The following is an 18,161-nucleotide window of genomic DNA, read 5'->3' on the forward strand; positions in this document are numbered from 1 at the left end:
TTTCTAATAAATTAATTTTTAAAATAAGTAGAGGAAAGGAAACAAACAGAAAATGGCAAATTAAGGCAAAAAGGCCATCAAGAGCAAATACATGCAATTTTAAAACCATGAGGAGTTAGGGTCTGCACAGTGGCTCAACAAACTAATCCCCCATCTGCAGCGCCAGCATCCCATAGGGGTGCCAGGTTACATCCTGGCTGCTCCATTTCCTATCCAGCTCTCTGCTTATGGACTAGGAAAGTAGCAGAGAATCACCCAAGTCCTTGGGACCCTGAACACGAAAGAGACCTGGAGGAAGCTCCTGGTTCCTGGCTTCAGATTGACTCAGCTCTGCGTGTTGCAGCCATTTGAGGAGTCAATCAGTGGACGGAAGATCCTCTCTCTCTCTCTCTCTCTTTCTCTTTCTCTGACTCTCCTTCTCTCTGAATATCTGCCTTTCAAATAAATAAATAAACAAACCTTTTAACAAAAACATGAAGTGCTTTTAGAGAACCAATAGTGCTTTAATGTGACTAACACATAAAATGAAGATAAAGAAACAGCCAAAGGAAGGGAACACAATGAAAGACAACTGGAGTGGCAGGCAGAGGCCAGCTCACGATGTCTGGCACGTCAGGCTAAGCCATTGTGTCCTGCACCTAAATGGTCCCTGACCTTTTTAACGTAATAGAGCCGTCTGAGCATCAAACAGAAGCTATGATCCTCCCTTCCATGTGCATACACAATTATATAAAACACTCCATATAACACAACAGACACACTGAGTCCATACATCTTTTAGTGGACTGAGGTTAAGAATTAAGCAATTAGGATAATTGCACTATGGCACAGCAGGGTAAGCCATTGTTTGGGGCACTCACATCACATACAGAAGTGCCCATGTGGGCCCTCGCTGTTCCACTTCCAAACCTGCTCCCTGCATGTGGCCCTAGAACTTACATCCCTGCCACCCAGGTGGAAGACCTAGCCAGGGCTCCAGATTCCTGGCTTCAGCCAAGCTGTTGTAGGTGTCCAGAAAGTAACCTCTCTGTCTCCCCCCTCCCTCTATCACTCTGTTTTTCAAATAAATGAATCTTTTTAAAAAAGAGAATTATACAATTAGAAATAATAAATCATTGTGAGGTTTTAGCAATTCCACGAGTAAACAAGTAGGAACCCACACCAACTTTCGCCAAGGAACTTACTTTGAAGGTTTTAAGGAACTGACAAAACACATGAGGATGGTATGCTGCTATTCTCTGTCGTTCTGGGAGAAAGCCAGGAGAGCGCGCTCGGATGGAAGGCACAGGAGGCAGGCAGCAGGGACACAGCCAGCAGCAGCCCACAGGGCCCTCCGGCTGCGACACTGGAGTCAAGATATTTTATCAACTGATTCTATGTCTTCTTCCCTGCCCCCCTTTCAAATTAAACTAAATGTGAAAAACACTGTATGAGAAAGAGGCCTAGACGCTAGCACCTGCCCCCTGCAGTGGCGAAAAACCGCAACTCTGCTCAGCTCTGTCCTCTCCTCCTCAGACCACCAGCCAGCTTCCCTCCTGGGAGCAGGTTTCAAGTCTCTCTCACCTGCTGACCCTTCTGAATTCACTTCTGTCTGTGCTGGCACTTGCCAGGTCTGACTGCAGACTGTCAAGGGAGCTCCCGGGAGAGCTGGACCGTGCTCTCTCTGGCTCTGCGGTTTCCCCGCAGGGGCTCCCATCCCCGAGCCACATGAAGGCTAGTGAACAGTGCACAGCACTGGCTTTCCATACTAAGCTACAAAGTGATAAGCGTTCTGGCAATCAGACTTGGCTTGGAGGAAGACATCCCTTCTGGATAATTAATCAAAACCAAATGAGTAAATATGAATTATTTATCATGTAAGTGCAGAATTTATCTTTCTGAGGCTCTCCTATCCCAGAACACTTTCCCACCACTTGGGTGAGAGGCTAAAAGCAAGTATGGCCTTGGCGGCCTCTGCACAAGTTTGCAGCTGCATGCTGCTGGCTGCTTCCTTGGCAAAGTTGAAAGCTCCACTGGGCTAACCGAAGCCTTGGCTTCCAAGAACAGCAATCCGGAGGTGGATGGGCAAAACCACTTCAGACTCCACTCCAGAGCGCTCTGTTTTCTGTGCAGTGGAGTTATAAGTCCCCTCTCTGAGGCACAGCCACTTTGGAGTACTTAAGCAGCATAATGGAAAAAACACTATACAAACCTCACTGAAGCTGGACTGCGGTAGTAAATTTATTTTCCTAGTAATAATACTTTTCATAAATGTGAAGTTTCTGAAATGGTCAAACCCACAAAAAATAAACTGCTGTTTTCAGCCACATTAGTATCCCATTCCCATGCTGCAAAGGCGAAATTAAATTAACATTTTACATTTAAAGGGAAAAAAACTTTAACTACCTGCTTTTAAAAGCAAAACCACTGGTGAAAAAAAAAATACATATGCACTTTCAACACAAACCACATTAATCCATGGAAAACTACATTCCAAGAAGCATTTGTGAATATTTTAAAATCCACAGCATAATGCCATTTTGTCCATGAAGAGTAAGAGCACTCCACATGTTTATAACTTCCCTTTCTCGGACTACCAGAACAACAACAGCCAGACACATCTGTTTCACGGTAAATGTTGCTCTGCTGATCTTGAAACTTTTGTTCTAGCTACCCTCACTTGTCTTTAACACTTGGGCAGTACACTAAACTCCTGCAAAGAACCCCAGGGTCATTCACAAAGCAGGCCAGAGGCCCCTGCATTCCCTTTCTTTTCAAGCTTCCTTTTCTCCCCTCCCAGTTCACAGTCTTGGAATGGCAAATCTGAACCACTGCACTGCCTTGTAACTGCTCTCCCTTTCACTTCTAATCGACCTGGACACAGCTGCCATTATACAAGTTCCTGAGGACTCCACTGTGATGCACTGGGTTAAGTCACCACCTGTGACATCAGCATCCCATTACAGCACACTTTTGAGATCTAACTGCTCAACTTTTGTTCCAGATCCCTGCTAATACACCTTTGGGAAAGCAGCAAAAGATGGTCCAAGAGCTTGGGCCACAGTGCCCACAAGGTAGCCTCAGATGGAGTTAGTTCCAGGCTCTCATTTTGGCCTGGATCAGCCCTAGCTGTTGCCACCATTTGGAGAGTAAACCAACAGATGCAAGATTTCTCTCTAACTCTACCACTCAAATAAATACATAAATCTAAACACACACACACACACACACAGAGTCATAATTTTGATTATACCACTGCTAATATCTCAATGAATCAAACCTAGCATAGTTTTCCATTATTTCCTAAATGAAGAACCCTGCATTCCAATTCATCAAGACCTGAGACAGATCAAGAGCTCCTTGAATACTCTCAATCCTTTCCAACCCTTTCTGACCTCTGATGATGTGGTTGTTCTACAACTACTACCTGCCAACTTAAGACACTCTGTTCCATTGCTGCCTATCCCCTGGGAGAACAGGGGATCCCAGAGAGAAGACCCAGTGCTGGTGTCCTACCCTCACTGACTCTGTGATCCCTGCATCTCTTTCAGTATCAAGCTGGATGCCACCTCTTTCAACAGGTAGTCAGAGGAATGCACACCCTCCCTAACACTCCCTGACTACTGTGGGCTCCTTTGCCTTTCTGGCTATGACAGGAGTAGAACTGTGCCATCCCCACCTTCATTGCCCACTTAGAACCCAACAGAAGGTCTGGAACATAGCAAATTCCCAATCAATACCATTTCCTCCCACCCCATGACCACAGGAAGAATCTGAGGCTGCTCTCTTGATGAGCCACATTATTGTATTTCCTACTTCATTGGGGGGTGGAACTGTCCTACTGACTTTCCATCTTCCCCCACAGCCTTGTTCTTGAGAAAGTGAAAGGAGGAGACAAGGTCAAGTCCTCTGAAAAGGAGCCTAGGGAGTTGGAAAGGAATCTGTCAATGCAGAACTGACGGAGGCTGTGGCAACAATGGTCAGGCCTGTCCTGGGGTCATTCCACGAAAGGGAATGTGTCCCTGTCTCAGTGCTTACTCTTCACTAGATTACACTGGGAAAGCAAGAGAATCAAAAGGGATGGGAAAAAAGGCAAACTTGGGGCTTATCTGAGCCATAAGTGTTATAAATTAGAACACCTGTGTCAATAATTTGGTCTTCTTATCTCACATACCACTAAATTAAATGAGGACAAGGATTTTTCTGTCCTCACTGATGGCTGCTGCACATTTTCTATCACAGGGCTGGAAGAGTCAACTCTTAATGGAATACTTGCTAAGGTATAAAATTCTATTTAAATAACTCATTTATTACCAACATGATCAAAATTCTTAGTTGAACAGATTATAGGAGCAGCTGAAGCCAGTGTGCAGGTAGGTTGTGTGCCATGCAGCTTCCATACCCCAGGTTTACTTTTGAAAAGCATTCCCTGGAGCAGAGCAGAGTTATCCTGGGTACCGGCACAAAGTGACCAGTCAGGAAGGAGCTTGGATGTGTGTTAGCTGAGATCCTCCTCAGAAAGTCCTCATGGAAGTTCCTGAATGACATACACCTGCAAACTTTCCAAATTTTCTGAACTGCAGTACCTAACTGGGGAAGATAAAAATGTTTCATTTTCACAGACGCCTTCTGGACATCCCTATCTTTAAAGTGTTTACAATCTAACTGGAGATATCCTGAGAGGATAAGTGAGGATGCCAGGTCACAGCCTTCTATGATCATGAACACATCAATGCAGCTCTCTGGGGGCCAGGGTGGAAAGTAGATGCACGCGAGCATGCGTGCGTTTGTGGCTTCCCTGTGTTGGGCCTATGTGCTCTTCCACAGCTCACACCCCTTTCCTCCCCACTTTCTTTGTCCAGATGACTGATTCCCTTTTGATCTTCCTTCTCTCTGTTCCCTTTCCCTTCTAAGGTGAACATACAGAAATGAAGCATGCATCTTGCCATTTCTTGTGTTAATGAGCGGGACTGCTTTGTTATTTGTTTTAAAGACAAAAGAACAGAGACAGAAAAGATATTTTTCATCTGCTGGTACATTCCCCAAATGTCTGCAAACTAGGCAGGGCCAGACCAAGGCAAGGATTCGGGACCTCCATCCAGGTCCTTCACACAGGTGTCAGGGGCTCAACAATGGAAGCCCTGCCCAACTGCCTCTCAGGGTGCACATTAGCAGAAAATTAGATGAAAGAACAAGTGGGATTCAAGCCCATCCCTGCAATATGCAATGCAAGCCTATCAACCGGCAGCCTGACCGCTGAAGCACAATGCCCACCACAATAAAGTAGAATTTAATATTCCTTCCTCTGGGAGCTTTTTATAAGTTCTCATATAAAGCAAAATTATCCTGTTTTCCTAGGTAGACAGACTGAGGCTTTTTACCATTCTATCAGAAGCCCTGTTTTCACAATAATAGAGAGGTTCCAATAACTGGGGGCATGCATCTTTGTGGTCTCTCACACTCCAATCTTTTCTAAAGACAATACAAGCAATAATGTTTCTCAGGCTTTCTCTTAAAATTCCATAACAAAACACCATTTTGCCTGCCTCCTCGTCTCTTAACTATTTCTGATATTCTTCTCACTAAAAAAGAAAGAAAAAAGATAGTAACAAAGTTCAGCATCTGGTAACCTTTTAGCAAAACATGGTGCTGTAATGACTAGGAGCCCACTGGTGGTCCTTTGACAGTCCCCGCTGCTCACTTGCTCTGCACACATGGACTTTACACCATGTTAACGTTGTGTCATAATCCTCATTGTTTAACACCAAGCTGAGACTAGGTATAAGAAAATGGATCACTAGCATATAAACTCAGTCAGATAAAGCTGATACCAGACTGTCCACCTGGGTGGCCAAGATGATGGTAATTTTGATTTCTGATGGTTCAATATACACAAACTTCAACTACTGTGTAAAATCACTTTAGCAATACTTATCTTCAAGTTATTTTTACTATACTTGATCTTAGCCAAAAGGCTGAGAAACGATAAAGTTATTTTAAAAAAACAATCTAATCTTTGGGCCATGTATATAAGGTATGCATGAAACATTAATGAATTTCATATATAGACTTTAGTACCATCCACAAGATATCTCATGTGTTCATTCCAATTTCCAAAATGCAAGGCTGGCACTGCCATTGTGGCACAGTGGGAAATGAAAGAAAAAAACATAAAAAGAATATAAAATTCAAAACATTCTGGTCCAAAGGATGGAATACTCACACTGTGAAAGAGAAAGACAGCATTAGGAAGTGAACAACCTTCAAAGGGAAGCTGTCTTCCCTGACCACACCCTAGGATATGAAAATGACAGGCTCTACAAAAAAAGACTGTGTGAACACTACAAACCAGGGAAGAAAGTGACAAGCCACCACGACAAAGGAAGCTTTGGCCAGACCAAGTGCAGACAAATGCCAGTATGAGACAAATGTGCAACAGAAAAGCATAGCTGTCTGATTCTTAAGAGAAAATAACTTGAAGTTTGTCATTATCCCAGATGTCTGAAAAGAAAAGCCAACTTTATATGTTTATATGAGCAAGTAAATTGGTTGTTATTGATATCACCAATATTTGACGAAATGAGAGTCATAGCTTCACAGCACAGAGAAATGTGGTTATCATTAGGGCTGTTTCCAAATATTCTAGTTCTCCTCACACAAGTTCATACTGCTCTTTCCCATCCCCTTTGAAGTTCATCACAGCCGTGTTACTTGCTCTGGCCAGTCAAGGGAGAAATGGCGTAAGGGGTCAGTCTCTGGAAGTCCTTAAGAGCCAGTGAGCATTAGCAATGCTCCCTTCCTCCTGTCGCAGCGACTGTGGACAAAGGCACTGAGGTGGAATTGCCTGTCCTAAGCCTTGGCCCCAGAATGTCTCACATGAGCAGATCCTTTGCTACCTTTCAAAAGAGATGCAGAGCAAAAATATCTGTGCTTGTCTGCGGTAAGTTACTGAGATTTTAGAATGGCTTGTCACTGAAGCACAATCAATTTGAATATACTAATTCATGACAAACCAAAAGAAGTATAAGAAAAACAGTTTTGTACTAAAAAATATTTTTTAAAAATTTACTTAAATGGAAACTCAAAACTATGAAAAATATCCAAAATATCACGGAAGGATAATATAATGGCAAGATGCTGTCCTCTCCATTAGCTGGTGACTATAGACGATGTCTTCCTGTAGAAGATGTTTCTAAAGCAGCAGACTAGATAGACACATTTCTGCAATCAGTTACAGCAAAGGAAAACCACGTCACACAGCCTCAGACTAGAAAACACATATTAATGAGTTCAGCTATTATAAATGTCCCTTTCCTGTTTCCCCTCCCCCGCCCCTTCTTGTGAGGCATCCATAAATGGTACAGCCAACAAGTCTAAACCAAAGAAACATTTTGTGCTAAGGCATCCAGGACCTACAGGATCACAGCCATGGAGGCCTATGGGACCCGGAAAGGAGGGAGGTCAGAACAGAGGAGCCTAGGGTCATCTGGGATGCCAACCCAGTTCACAGGATCAAGAAACCAACACAGTTTGGTGGGGGTGTGAGGGTGGGCAAAGAAATATGCCAAGAATGATGAAAGGGGTAGAAGGGGAAATTTCTGAGCCTAATGAACTGTATCATGAAAAAGTAATTGATTTTTTTAAAAGATTTATTTATTTTATTACAAAGTCAGATATACAGAGAGGAGGAGAGACACAGAGGAAGATCTTCCATCCATTAATTCACTCCCCAAGTGAGTGCAACAGCCGGTGCTGCGCAGCACCGGTCGATCCAAAGCCGGGAACCTGGAGGGTCTCTCACGTGGGTCCCAAGGCTTTGGGCCGTCCTCGACTGCCTTCCCAGGCCACAAGCAGGGAGCTGGATGGGAAGTGGAGCTGCCATGATTAGAACCAGCGCCCACATGGGATCCTGGGGTGTTCAAGGTGAGGACTTTAGCCGCTAGGCCATGCTGCCAGGCCCTAATTGATTGATTTTAAAAACAGCCTTCGGAGTTTCATCTAGTTTTCAATGGGACTTTTTTCCTCAAAAAGTCCAACAAGAACAAATGACTCTCTTAGGATCATAAATGGGTTCTTTTTTATTTTTAGTAGAGACAGAGAGAACCATCTACTGGTTCTCTTCCCCATATACCAACAGTGGCTGGGTCTGCTCCAAGACAAAGTGGGAATCAGGAGTTCTATCCAGATCTCCCACGTGGGTCATAAGGATACAACTACTACTTTAGCCATCATGGCCACCTCCCAGGCATTGAGTAGGTAGGCAGGTAGAGTCAGGATCCAGACATTTCAATTTGGGATATACAGCAGTTCAATACCTAATCCAAGCCCATAGAACTTAGAAGTTGGTATCTTATTTTTTTAAGATTTTATTTTATTGGAAAGTCAGATATACAGAGAGGAGGAGAGACAAAGAAAGGAAGATCTTCCATCCGATGATTCACTCTCAAGTGGCTGCACTGGCCGGAGCTTAGCCGACCCAAAGCCAGGAGCCAGGAGCCTCTTCCCAGTCTCCCACACAGGTGCAGGGTCCCAAGGCTTTGGGCCATTCTCCACTCCTTTCCCAAGTCACAAGCAGGGAGCTGGACAGGAAGCAAGGCTGCTGGGACACAAATTGGTGTGGGATCCTGGCACATGCAGGGCGAGGACTTTAACCGCTAGGCTACCACTCCAGGCCTGATAGCTTGTTTCTAAATCAGTTTATTTGATATCTAAAAAAACTTGACTAGAAATGTAAAGTACTAAAAAACAAACTCCTTGTACGCTGTAGAGTACCTATATAATTTTCCATTAGATCAAACTACTCTTCACTTAACTGAGATTGTCTATGAGCACCGTATTTTTTTAATTATGTATGTATGTTTTGAAAGAGCAGAGTGGCTGAGAGGGTGAGAAAGACAGAAATCTGTCACCTGCTGGTTTACTCTCCAAATGGCCACAAAAGCCAGAGCTGGGCCAGTCCAAAGTCAGTAGGCCAGAGATACGTTCACGTCTCCCGAGTGGGTTTCAGGGGCCCTTGGGATGTCTTCTGCTACCTTCCCAGCCTCACTAGCAAGAGGCTGGGACAGAAACAGAGCAGCTGGGATTCAGATATCAGGTATCAGCCATGCAGGCAGTGGTTTAATCTGTTGTGACACAGCACTGGCAGGAAAATCATGTTTCGGGTAAAACATGAACATCCTCTATCAGTCCTCACAGCAATCCTTCACTGCAGACACTCATGCACTGCGTAGCCAACTTGAGCTTCTGGATGCCATGTGGCAATCCCTCTTCTAAGGCCCAAATGCCAAGGAACAACCAGCCCAAAACAAACTGTCCTCAAAGCAGCCCATTTCATCAACTCTCTTTAGTCTCAAGACAAAAAGACAAACTTCTTGCAAACGAGCTTATGTAACTAGAGCCAAGTAAAGTAAAAATGAGACAGTATCCCCCCTTAATTGGTACAGGAATTCCAAAGTCAACTTATAAATATGCAAGATTTAAAATAAATTTAATTCCAGTTGCAGGCAACAGCCTAGGTTGCATTGTACCCAAGCAAGTGTTACACTATTGGCAGAAAAGCAGCTGATGGGCATTCTGGAGCTAGTTCATGCCAAATTTGTGTTAACTATACAAGTATGCCAAACAGTTGCCTATTTTATTATTATTTTTTAAAGATATGTAGGTAAGGCAGGGAACACCAGGCTGGAAGATAGTACCCCAGCCATCAGACAGGGGCTGCAGACTGCCTGGGGAAGGGGTTCTGGGGACATGTTGGAGTGGGAGTAGTTAAGGGCCTATTTGACATGGGAGGAATGACTTCTGGCGGCTTGCATAGACTAGGCCGCTGCACTCTTAGCTAGATGAGGGAGCTGAGACTGGGTGATTTAGAAAGGGTAAACTGGAGGTCATATCTAGTTAGGCCAACACATCTGACCATGTGGGAGACCTGGGCTGGGCTGGGCTGGGCTATGTAGCATCACCTGCCATCTACTAGCACACACAAAGCTGGGGCTCAGGCACATGCACGCCTGAACTAGGCTGCATGACTAGTTAGAACAGGAGGTGGGACACATCAGGCTGGCCCAGCACCCACTGAAAAGTCAGAGAATCAGATCTGGGGGCAGATTCTGTAGGGGACTTGTAGATTCACCTCTGTGAGACTGCAGCACCTGCTGGTTACCTGAGAGCTGGGCTTGGTGATGGGCAGAGCTAGGCTGGACCACAGAATTCACGTGAGAGGAACTCATCTGACATTTGTGGGAGTGGGGTTGGCAGGAGGCCCAGCTGGGCCAGACTGCAACACCTGCCGGCACATGTAAAGGCTGGAATTGAGGGCAGAACATGCCATGCAGGGCTGCAGCACCCACCAGCACACATGAGATCCAGGGCTGAGAGCAGTCCTAGTAGGAGAACTTGGGGAACTCCCCTGCTAGGCCACAACTCCTACTGAGAAGCAAAAGAGCTGGGGTTGGAGACAGGCCAAGCCTGACAAAGACACAGTATTCATTAGCATCATTGTGAGCCAGATTTGTGGACAAGCAGGGCTGGGCTAGGCTACAACAGCCACCAGTGAGAGCTGAGACTGCAAGCAGGCTGTACCAGCCTGAGTCAAAGTATTCACCAGTACACACAAGATCCGAGGCTGAGAAGAGCCCTAATAGGGGAACTCTGGGGACTCCTCTGCTAGGCTGCAGTTCCCACTAGTGAATACAAGAGCTGAGGCTGTGGGCAGAGTTGGCTGTGCAAGACTACAACACCCACTGATGCTTGCAAGAGCCATGATGGGTTGGGCAGGCTGGGCTAGGTCACAGTACCCACTGTGTCACAGTAAGAGTCAGGTCTGGGGATAGGCCAGTCTGGTCTAAGCTGTAGTACACACTGCTGAGAGTCAGAATTGATGCAGACCAGTTGAGCTAGGCTATAATGCCCACCAGTGAGTGCCAGGACTAGGGGCTGGTCATGTCAGACCATGCTTCAGCACCTGCCTGCACTTCTAAGATCTGGGGCTGGGAATGGGCCTGGTAGGGAAACATGGAGAACTCCCCTCTAGGCTGCAGCTCCTGGTGGTGAATGCAAGAGCCAGGACTTGGGGCAGGCCAGGTCAGGCTGGGCGGCACCATCCAATGCATATATGTGGGTTGGGATAGGCTGAGCCAGTCCCACAGTGCACACTGGCATGTGTGCTTCTATACCAGTTTGGACTACAACACCTGCCAGTTCACATGAATGCTGGTGCTGGAGTGGACCAGGATGGGATAGGTTGTTGTACTCACTAGCGAGAGCTGGAACTGGGGGTGGGCCAGGCTGAGCTGAGCTGCAGCACCTGCTGGCAAATGCCAAGACAGGACAGGCCATCTCAGACTGAGCTGCAGCACAAACTGGCACACATAAGACTGAACTGAAAGCGAACCTAATAGGGGAACCTCAATTACTCCCCTGCTGGGCTACTGTTTCCACTGGTGACCATGAGATCTAGGACTGGGAGCAGGATGGTCTGGGCAGGGCTGCAGCATCTATCAGCCAGCATGTGGGCTGGGCTGGAGGCAGGTTAGGTTGGACTAGACTGCTGTACCCTTGCATGAGAGTAAGCCAGAAGTGGTGAGGCTTAGCCAAGCTAACCTCAGTACAAGCTGGCAAGAGCCAGCAATGGGTGCAAGTCATATCAGGATGGACTGCAGTACCTGTTGGCAGGCACAAAATCTGGGACTTGGAACATGCCTGGCAGGCAAACTGTGGGCACTATGCTGCTAGGTGGCAACTCTCATTGGTGAGCACAAGAACTAGGGCTGGGTGTGGGCCAGGCTGGTCAGGTGGCAGCACCCATCAGCATACATGTGGGCTGGGTCTGGAGATCGGATCAGGCTGAGCTAAGCTATAGCACTCATGGGTGTGCACAAGAGCCAGATGGAATACAGATACCAGCATACACAAAAATCAGGGCTGGAGGCAGGTCTGGTGGGGGTTATTTGAGGCTGTCCTGACTAAACCATGGCACCCACTGTTGTGTGTGAAGCTTGGACCTATGAAGGGTTGGGCTGGGCAGCAGCACCATCAGTTTGCATGAGAGATTGGGCTGGTAGCAGAACTGACCAGGCAGCTACATCCACTGTTATGCACTGGCTGGTATAGGCAACAAACCAAATTGGTTTCAAATCCAAACCATAGGGAAAATCACAGTATATGCAGTCCAACCTTGGAGTGCATGTTTTGGGCCAGGCCTCCTCGAGTGCTGATGCCTGTGCAAAGGATAGCATACCAGAATGTTCACAGGGTACATGACAGCCAAGTTGTGTAGGCAAGCAGAGGACATCAAATGCCTCATCAGAAGACAAGAAGCAGAACAGATTGGACCACTCTTCTGGCCAAACTTTGCAGCCAAGTGTCTACGTCTATGGATGTCTACTGAGGTGGACATTTGGGGAATGAATCAATAGATGGACAATCTCTCTCTCTCTCCTTCCTTCCCTCCTTCCCTCTTTCTCCTTCTCTCCGTCTCCCTTCTTCCCTCCCATATCTCTACCTTTCAAATAAACAAAAAATAAGTAATAAACTTTTTAGGAAAATTCAAGAAGAAGGAATATTTGGTTAAGTAAATCAGAAGACTAAGATCTAGAGTCTGGCTGTAATATCTATGACCTGCAATCTCAACAATCTTGTAACTCCCTCACCTCAGTTTTCTCATCTGAACTGAGGATAAACATGTGCCCCAGGGTTGTTTGTAGACCCAAGTTGGATGATATATGTGAACAGTGTAATATGTAAACCAAAAAGTAAACAAGTTATGCCTGTGATCCTAAATAACAATCTATGCCAGGGCCTAGCACTTTATCAAAAGCCAATTATTATCATTCATAACGTTAGAGATCACAGTATCCAAACCAATCAGGAACTGGCCTCCCTATGCACAGGGCTGTAAGCAAAGGAAACTTGTGTCCAACCCAACACAGTTCAGTTAAGCTGTCAAGCCATACAAACTCTGAGCACAGCTTGGACATTCATCAAAAAATGTTTCCAAGAAATTTTCCCTTTTGTAAACTAGCAACCATATTACCTGGCCCATTCTCTACATTTTCCCTCATCTACTGTTCCCAGATACCTCAGCTCTTCCTCCAGTGTGTGTTTCTGACTTGTCTCCCAAGCCTGATATCTGTGCATATCTCTCCAGGCTCTGAAAACAGCTTCAGCTTTCCCTCATGGGTTATGCTTTGGCAAACAGCCTTCCAAACTAAGGATCCAGCTGAAATTGGAGCCACCTTGCTTCAGACATTCATCTACTCTATAATCCATATTTTTGAGACTTTTGATAAATACCTATGTTACAGAAGGCATTATTTACTGTTAGTCAGACACTAAGTCACTATAAGGTAAAAACCATGTGTTTTTCTTTGTATGTCAATATCTAGCACAATACTCAGTCCAGAGAAAACAACACATATTTTCTGAATTAAAGAAATTAGACAATGTCTAAAGTCAGAGGGAAAGGCTATTCTCCTAGAAGCTCTCTCCATCCTGTGTGTGGCCTACACAATGCCATTTCAAGAATTTGGGAAATGAACCATCAAATGGGAATTCTTTCTCTCTTTTTCTCCCTTTCTCCATCTTCCCCCAATCCTTTCCTTATTTACCTAACAAATAAATAGATAAAACAATTACGAACCTCTTGAGGTCAAGAATCATGTGTTTTATTCACCTTGCATAGCCAGAGTACCTGGCATATAGTACATCAGGAAATGTTTATAATAAATGAATGAATGTATAAAGCTAATAAGGATCTACATAGTTCAGCTTGCCAATGTATATGCATTCTCTAAGTTTCCTCAAGTATGCCTTACAATCAGTAGAATCCACTAGAAAGTTGGAAAACCTTCCAGCTGTAAATGGGGGCAACTCATGCCGTGATATTCCTCTAACAAACTCACCATCTCGAGTGTTTGGACTCAGGATCTGGGTTCTGAGTTCCTCCAAGCTAATTCCCAGACACATGCAGATTTCCTCAGGACTATAGGGATCAGAATGAAGGGCATCCTCTGTGACTGACAGCATCTCTTCCAGACTCATCCTTAGTTGGGTCTGTACCTCTTCCAGGCGCAGAATTTTATTCCACTGCAAGCCTTTGTGCTTAGCCAGGAGCTGCAAGTTGAAACCAAGATAATGGTCAGTTTTCATTTTTCATTTCAGAATTCGATATGTGCTATTTTAATTAGCCAGATTCAACTTTAAGCTGGGTAGTTTTTTTCCACTCAACCTATCCAAATTTTGACCAATGTTTGGAAATGCATACTGGGTTCAGATGTTTGAAATTAAACATGCTGTGTGATGCTCAGACTTGTATTTGTCCTAAAACACACACACACATACACACACGACTAATCTTCCACTGATTTCTTTTTTTGGCCTGTGACCACTTTGCCTGAGGCTATTTCTTTGAATAATTTCATTCTTTTAATCCTTATTCAGTTCAGCCCTATTATATCCCTTCCCAAAAAGTCTAGAAAAAAACTATCCAAATCTCCTGTGACCTGGGTCCTGAGATGGACACTGTATGCCCGATTTCATTAGAGCACTTCCTGTTTACTACATGCCTCTTTGAAAATGGCTAATGAATTTAAGCATCTGGGCGTTTGGAGTGAAGTCCTAGATTTTAAATGAAAACCTTATTGGTGACCTTATAAAAAAAAAACCACTTCATTAGGTGGCTGGTAGTAGTAGAGCTGTCTATTTCTCCACCCTCAGGAAAAAAGCACACAGCTTCCAATCATACCCTGAAGCACCTTCCATTGGATGGAGAAGGTTAAGTACAAACCAAGTCTTTGGAGCCAGGTCCACTCCTGGTAACCCCAGTCTAGAAGATAAATCTTTCATTCTTCCTAAACAATTGCCATTCTTAGCAGGTGATAATCAACATCATGAAGACTTCTGTCACCCTGAGGCCCATAAAACTTATTGCTGAGGTATAAATACAGCAGGTGCAGACAGTTCAAACAACAAAAAGAAGCAGGAAAAGGAGAAACTAGTCTTCAAGAAAATGTGCATCTGATTTACTTTTCTATTATGCTGATGATTTGATTTTTCTTTCTTTTTGACAGGAAGTTGGGTTTACTAAAAAACTATTGTGCTTTGGTTAGCGCCACTCACTTCTGAAGAATGTTAATAACAGGAGTTCTTAAATTCATTAATCATCTTTTTTTTAAAGCTATGGCTCACAACATTTGAAAAGAATTAATGATTTTAAAACAGAACTTGGAAAAGAAACAATAGAATTATATTTCCCCGTTCAATTATTTCACAGAACATGGTACCACTTTTACAGCAAGAACATGCGCTAAGAAGACCTTTCTTCTGCCTTTGTTTGCTTAGCACACTTAGTGCTATTAGCAGCTTTTGGTTGATAGCACCATGGACTCACTCACTCATTCATTTAGAGAATTCATTCATTTGTGTTCCATATTTCAAAGTATTCCAAAAACAACCTGAGAAAGCCTAAGAGGCTTATATAAAAGATCAAGCATAAAATACATATTCATATTTTTAAAAATAAGCTGAAGTCAATGATTTCCTATAATGATATATTCTGGAAACATATAAGCAGAATGTAACTGGGACAAACAATGAGAGTTAATGAAAATAACAGTGTTGTATGGATCAAAATGAGGTTTATATTTATTTCTTTACGATTTATGTATTTTGAAGGGCAGATTTTACAGACAGAGAGGTATTCCATCCACTGGCTCATTTCCTTAATGGCCAGAGCTAAGCTGATCCAAAGCTGGGGGCCAGGAGGTTCTTCTCCATCTCATACACAGGTGCAGGGGCCCAAGGACTTGGGCCGTCCTCCACTGCTTTCTCAGGTCATAAGCAGGGAGCTGGAAGAGAAATTGAGCAGCTGGGACTTGAACAGGCACCCAAATGTGATGCTGGCACTACCAGACAGATGATTAGCCTACTATACCACAGCATCAGCTCCTCTTTTACTTGTTATAAAAGTAGCAAGTAAAACAACACTGTGAGATAGTATGTATCAGAAGAAAGTAAGGGAAAACATTATGACAGTGGGTTCTTTCTATGAACCTTTCAGTCAAGAATGATTTCCAAGTTCCCATCCCCATCCTCACTTGAATCAGTTGCATTGCCCCAGGTCCTTGGTTCAAGAAAATTGGGCCAGTGAAGCATGGGGAGAAAGTCTGTAAAAGATGCCTGCAGCCCACAAGGTTCAGTTTTCAAAGGGAGCCTCCCTATGCGCTTGTCTTCTGCAGACAGAGGCACTAACATACAGAAGTCCTCATTCAATCCAGCAGCATCCTGCTTTGCTATTAGCCCAATTGTCCACTTAGCCTTCAGCTGGAGGGTCCACACAGCCAATTTGGTGTGTATTTCAATTAAGGATGAGATCTACCACATGCCCTCAAGGACAGCTGCACAGCCCATGAGCCGTTGAATTGCACTACATTGAGGGAGTAAAAGAGGAAAGCCACTTAAGCCTTTTGAAATTTGGCTCAGGAAACAGAAAGATGACTTGCAGATGAGGGAAGTGGGTGGGTAAGATCACTGTTGCTCAAGTCCAGAGCTGCATGAGGGAATTTGGCACTTATGGCCCTGCTGACGGGCCGACTTCACATCTGCAAAGCCGGGCTATGAGTCAAGGCTATGGGTCATTTTGTCACAAGTCCCTCACTCGGTAGCAGAGTGGGGAAACAAGAGAAAGCAGTTCTTTGTCAACATTCACCATAGCAAACATTAAGCATTCATTCAGATATTACTTCTGGGAGGTTCCTGAGCTCTGGTCTTTGTTCTGCGGACAAGAAAGCAGACAAGTGCTTTGTCCAGTCATGGCATGGAACACTGCTGGTGCTAGGGCCCAGCTACCAACCGGTATCTCTCAGAAGCAAACCCTGTGACAAGAAGGCAGAGGTCAAAATTTAGAGGCAGAGTGGTCCCAAGAAGCACCAGGGTAGGAACAGAGTGAGAAGGGACAGATGTTAGTACATGGGACACTGAAGCAGTCAGGTGAGGCAGGGCCTGCTGCGTTCTCTGGGAAAAACAAACAAAACTGGGGCCTTTAGCCACTGAGTCCCATTCCTGACTAGCTGAGGCTTCCCCCACGGTCTTGACACCTTAACACCTCCAGGTACTGCGAGATGGAGACTAAAATACCCTCACCCGTGGCCAGAAAAAGTCCTAGGTCCAAGACTGATGGAGACTTCCAGCAACAGGGTATGGTAGGGAGAGTTAGAAAAGAAGGACCCTAACTTAAGAGGCTGTTTGATCTTCTTGCATTTGATAGGACTGAGACCTTGGTGGGAAAAGCACTGAGTTGTCTCACTAGCTCCATAAAGAGAAAATGTTTTAATCCCTTCTCTGAGTCCCCTCTAAAAATAACAATTCATTTTAAAAGTTCCTTTCCACACAACAGAAGCAGCTGTATGTGTGGATATATATGTGTGTGTATATATAAAGTACTTATATGCTTACTGTAGAAAGGTCTAAGAAACAACCCCCTCCAAAGAAAATCAAAACAAATGAATCATTTGTAATCAAATGAGCTGGCTGTCGTGATACCCATTTTAGCATGCCCTTCTTTTCGCACACATACATAAGTACAACTATACAGACATGAAATCATACCTAGTGGCTTTTATTGTGGATATCTCTTTTTTTTCTTGATTTACTTCCCTCTCACCCCTCTTGTATAACTATGTGGAGCCCCTCTCTAGTACTGCCCAGTGGTTGGTGATTTCCATGCCCATGTTTCACTCCTAGCCATAACCACACTCATCACATGATCTTCTCCAGTCCTATTCATCTCCCTTACATCTTACCCATGTTAGTTGCAGGCCAGAATAAAGCTGTGTAGAGTGGGCCTGACACAATTCTGCCTGCACCCACAGCTCAGCTTCCAAGTAAGGCAACACTGCACATTGTGCTCTAGATTCCACGCTTGCCCAACAGCCAAGGAGTACAACACAAAGAACACAGGCTGGGACACACCTGGACTCCTCCACTCATAACCATCGCAACACACCTCTCTTGAAGGCCCCAGGAAGTAAAATGGGGCATTTTGTTAAACCCGAGTGGGCAGGGGCCAGGGACCACTCGCCCCACGATGAACGGAGCCCTCCGGCAGACACGAGACAGGAGACCAAGAGATGCAATCACGCATGAGGCAAGGTTTATTTCACACGGGCTCGTGGGCGCTCCCACTTGAT

At 44.7% G+C, this 18,161-nt stretch overlaps 1 protein-coding gene across 2 annotated transcripts in view; it reads right to left on the reverse strand.

The window, feature by feature from the left end:
* GALK2 (galactokinase 2) overlaps positions 1-18,161 on the reverse strand; it is a 125,409-nt gene that overhangs the window by 18,975 nt on the left and 88,273 nt on the right. For both annotated transcript variants that reach the window (XM_012929346.2, XM_004578088.4), the window contains one exon: positions 13,878-14,088. In XM_012929346.2, the coding sequence (XP_012784800.1) occupies positions 13,878-14,088 (211 nt within the window). The remainder of the gene's footprint in view (positions 1-13,877; positions 14,089-18,161) is intronic.

Source organism: Ochotona princeps, chromosome 6 (genome assembly GCF_030435755.1).
Source record: "Ochotona princeps isolate mOchPri1 chromosome 6, mOchPri1.hap1, whole genome shotgun sequence".
In the NCBI taxonomy this organism is placed as follows: domain Eukaryota; kingdom Metazoa; phylum Chordata; class Mammalia; order Lagomorpha; family Ochotonidae; genus Ochotona; species Ochotona princeps.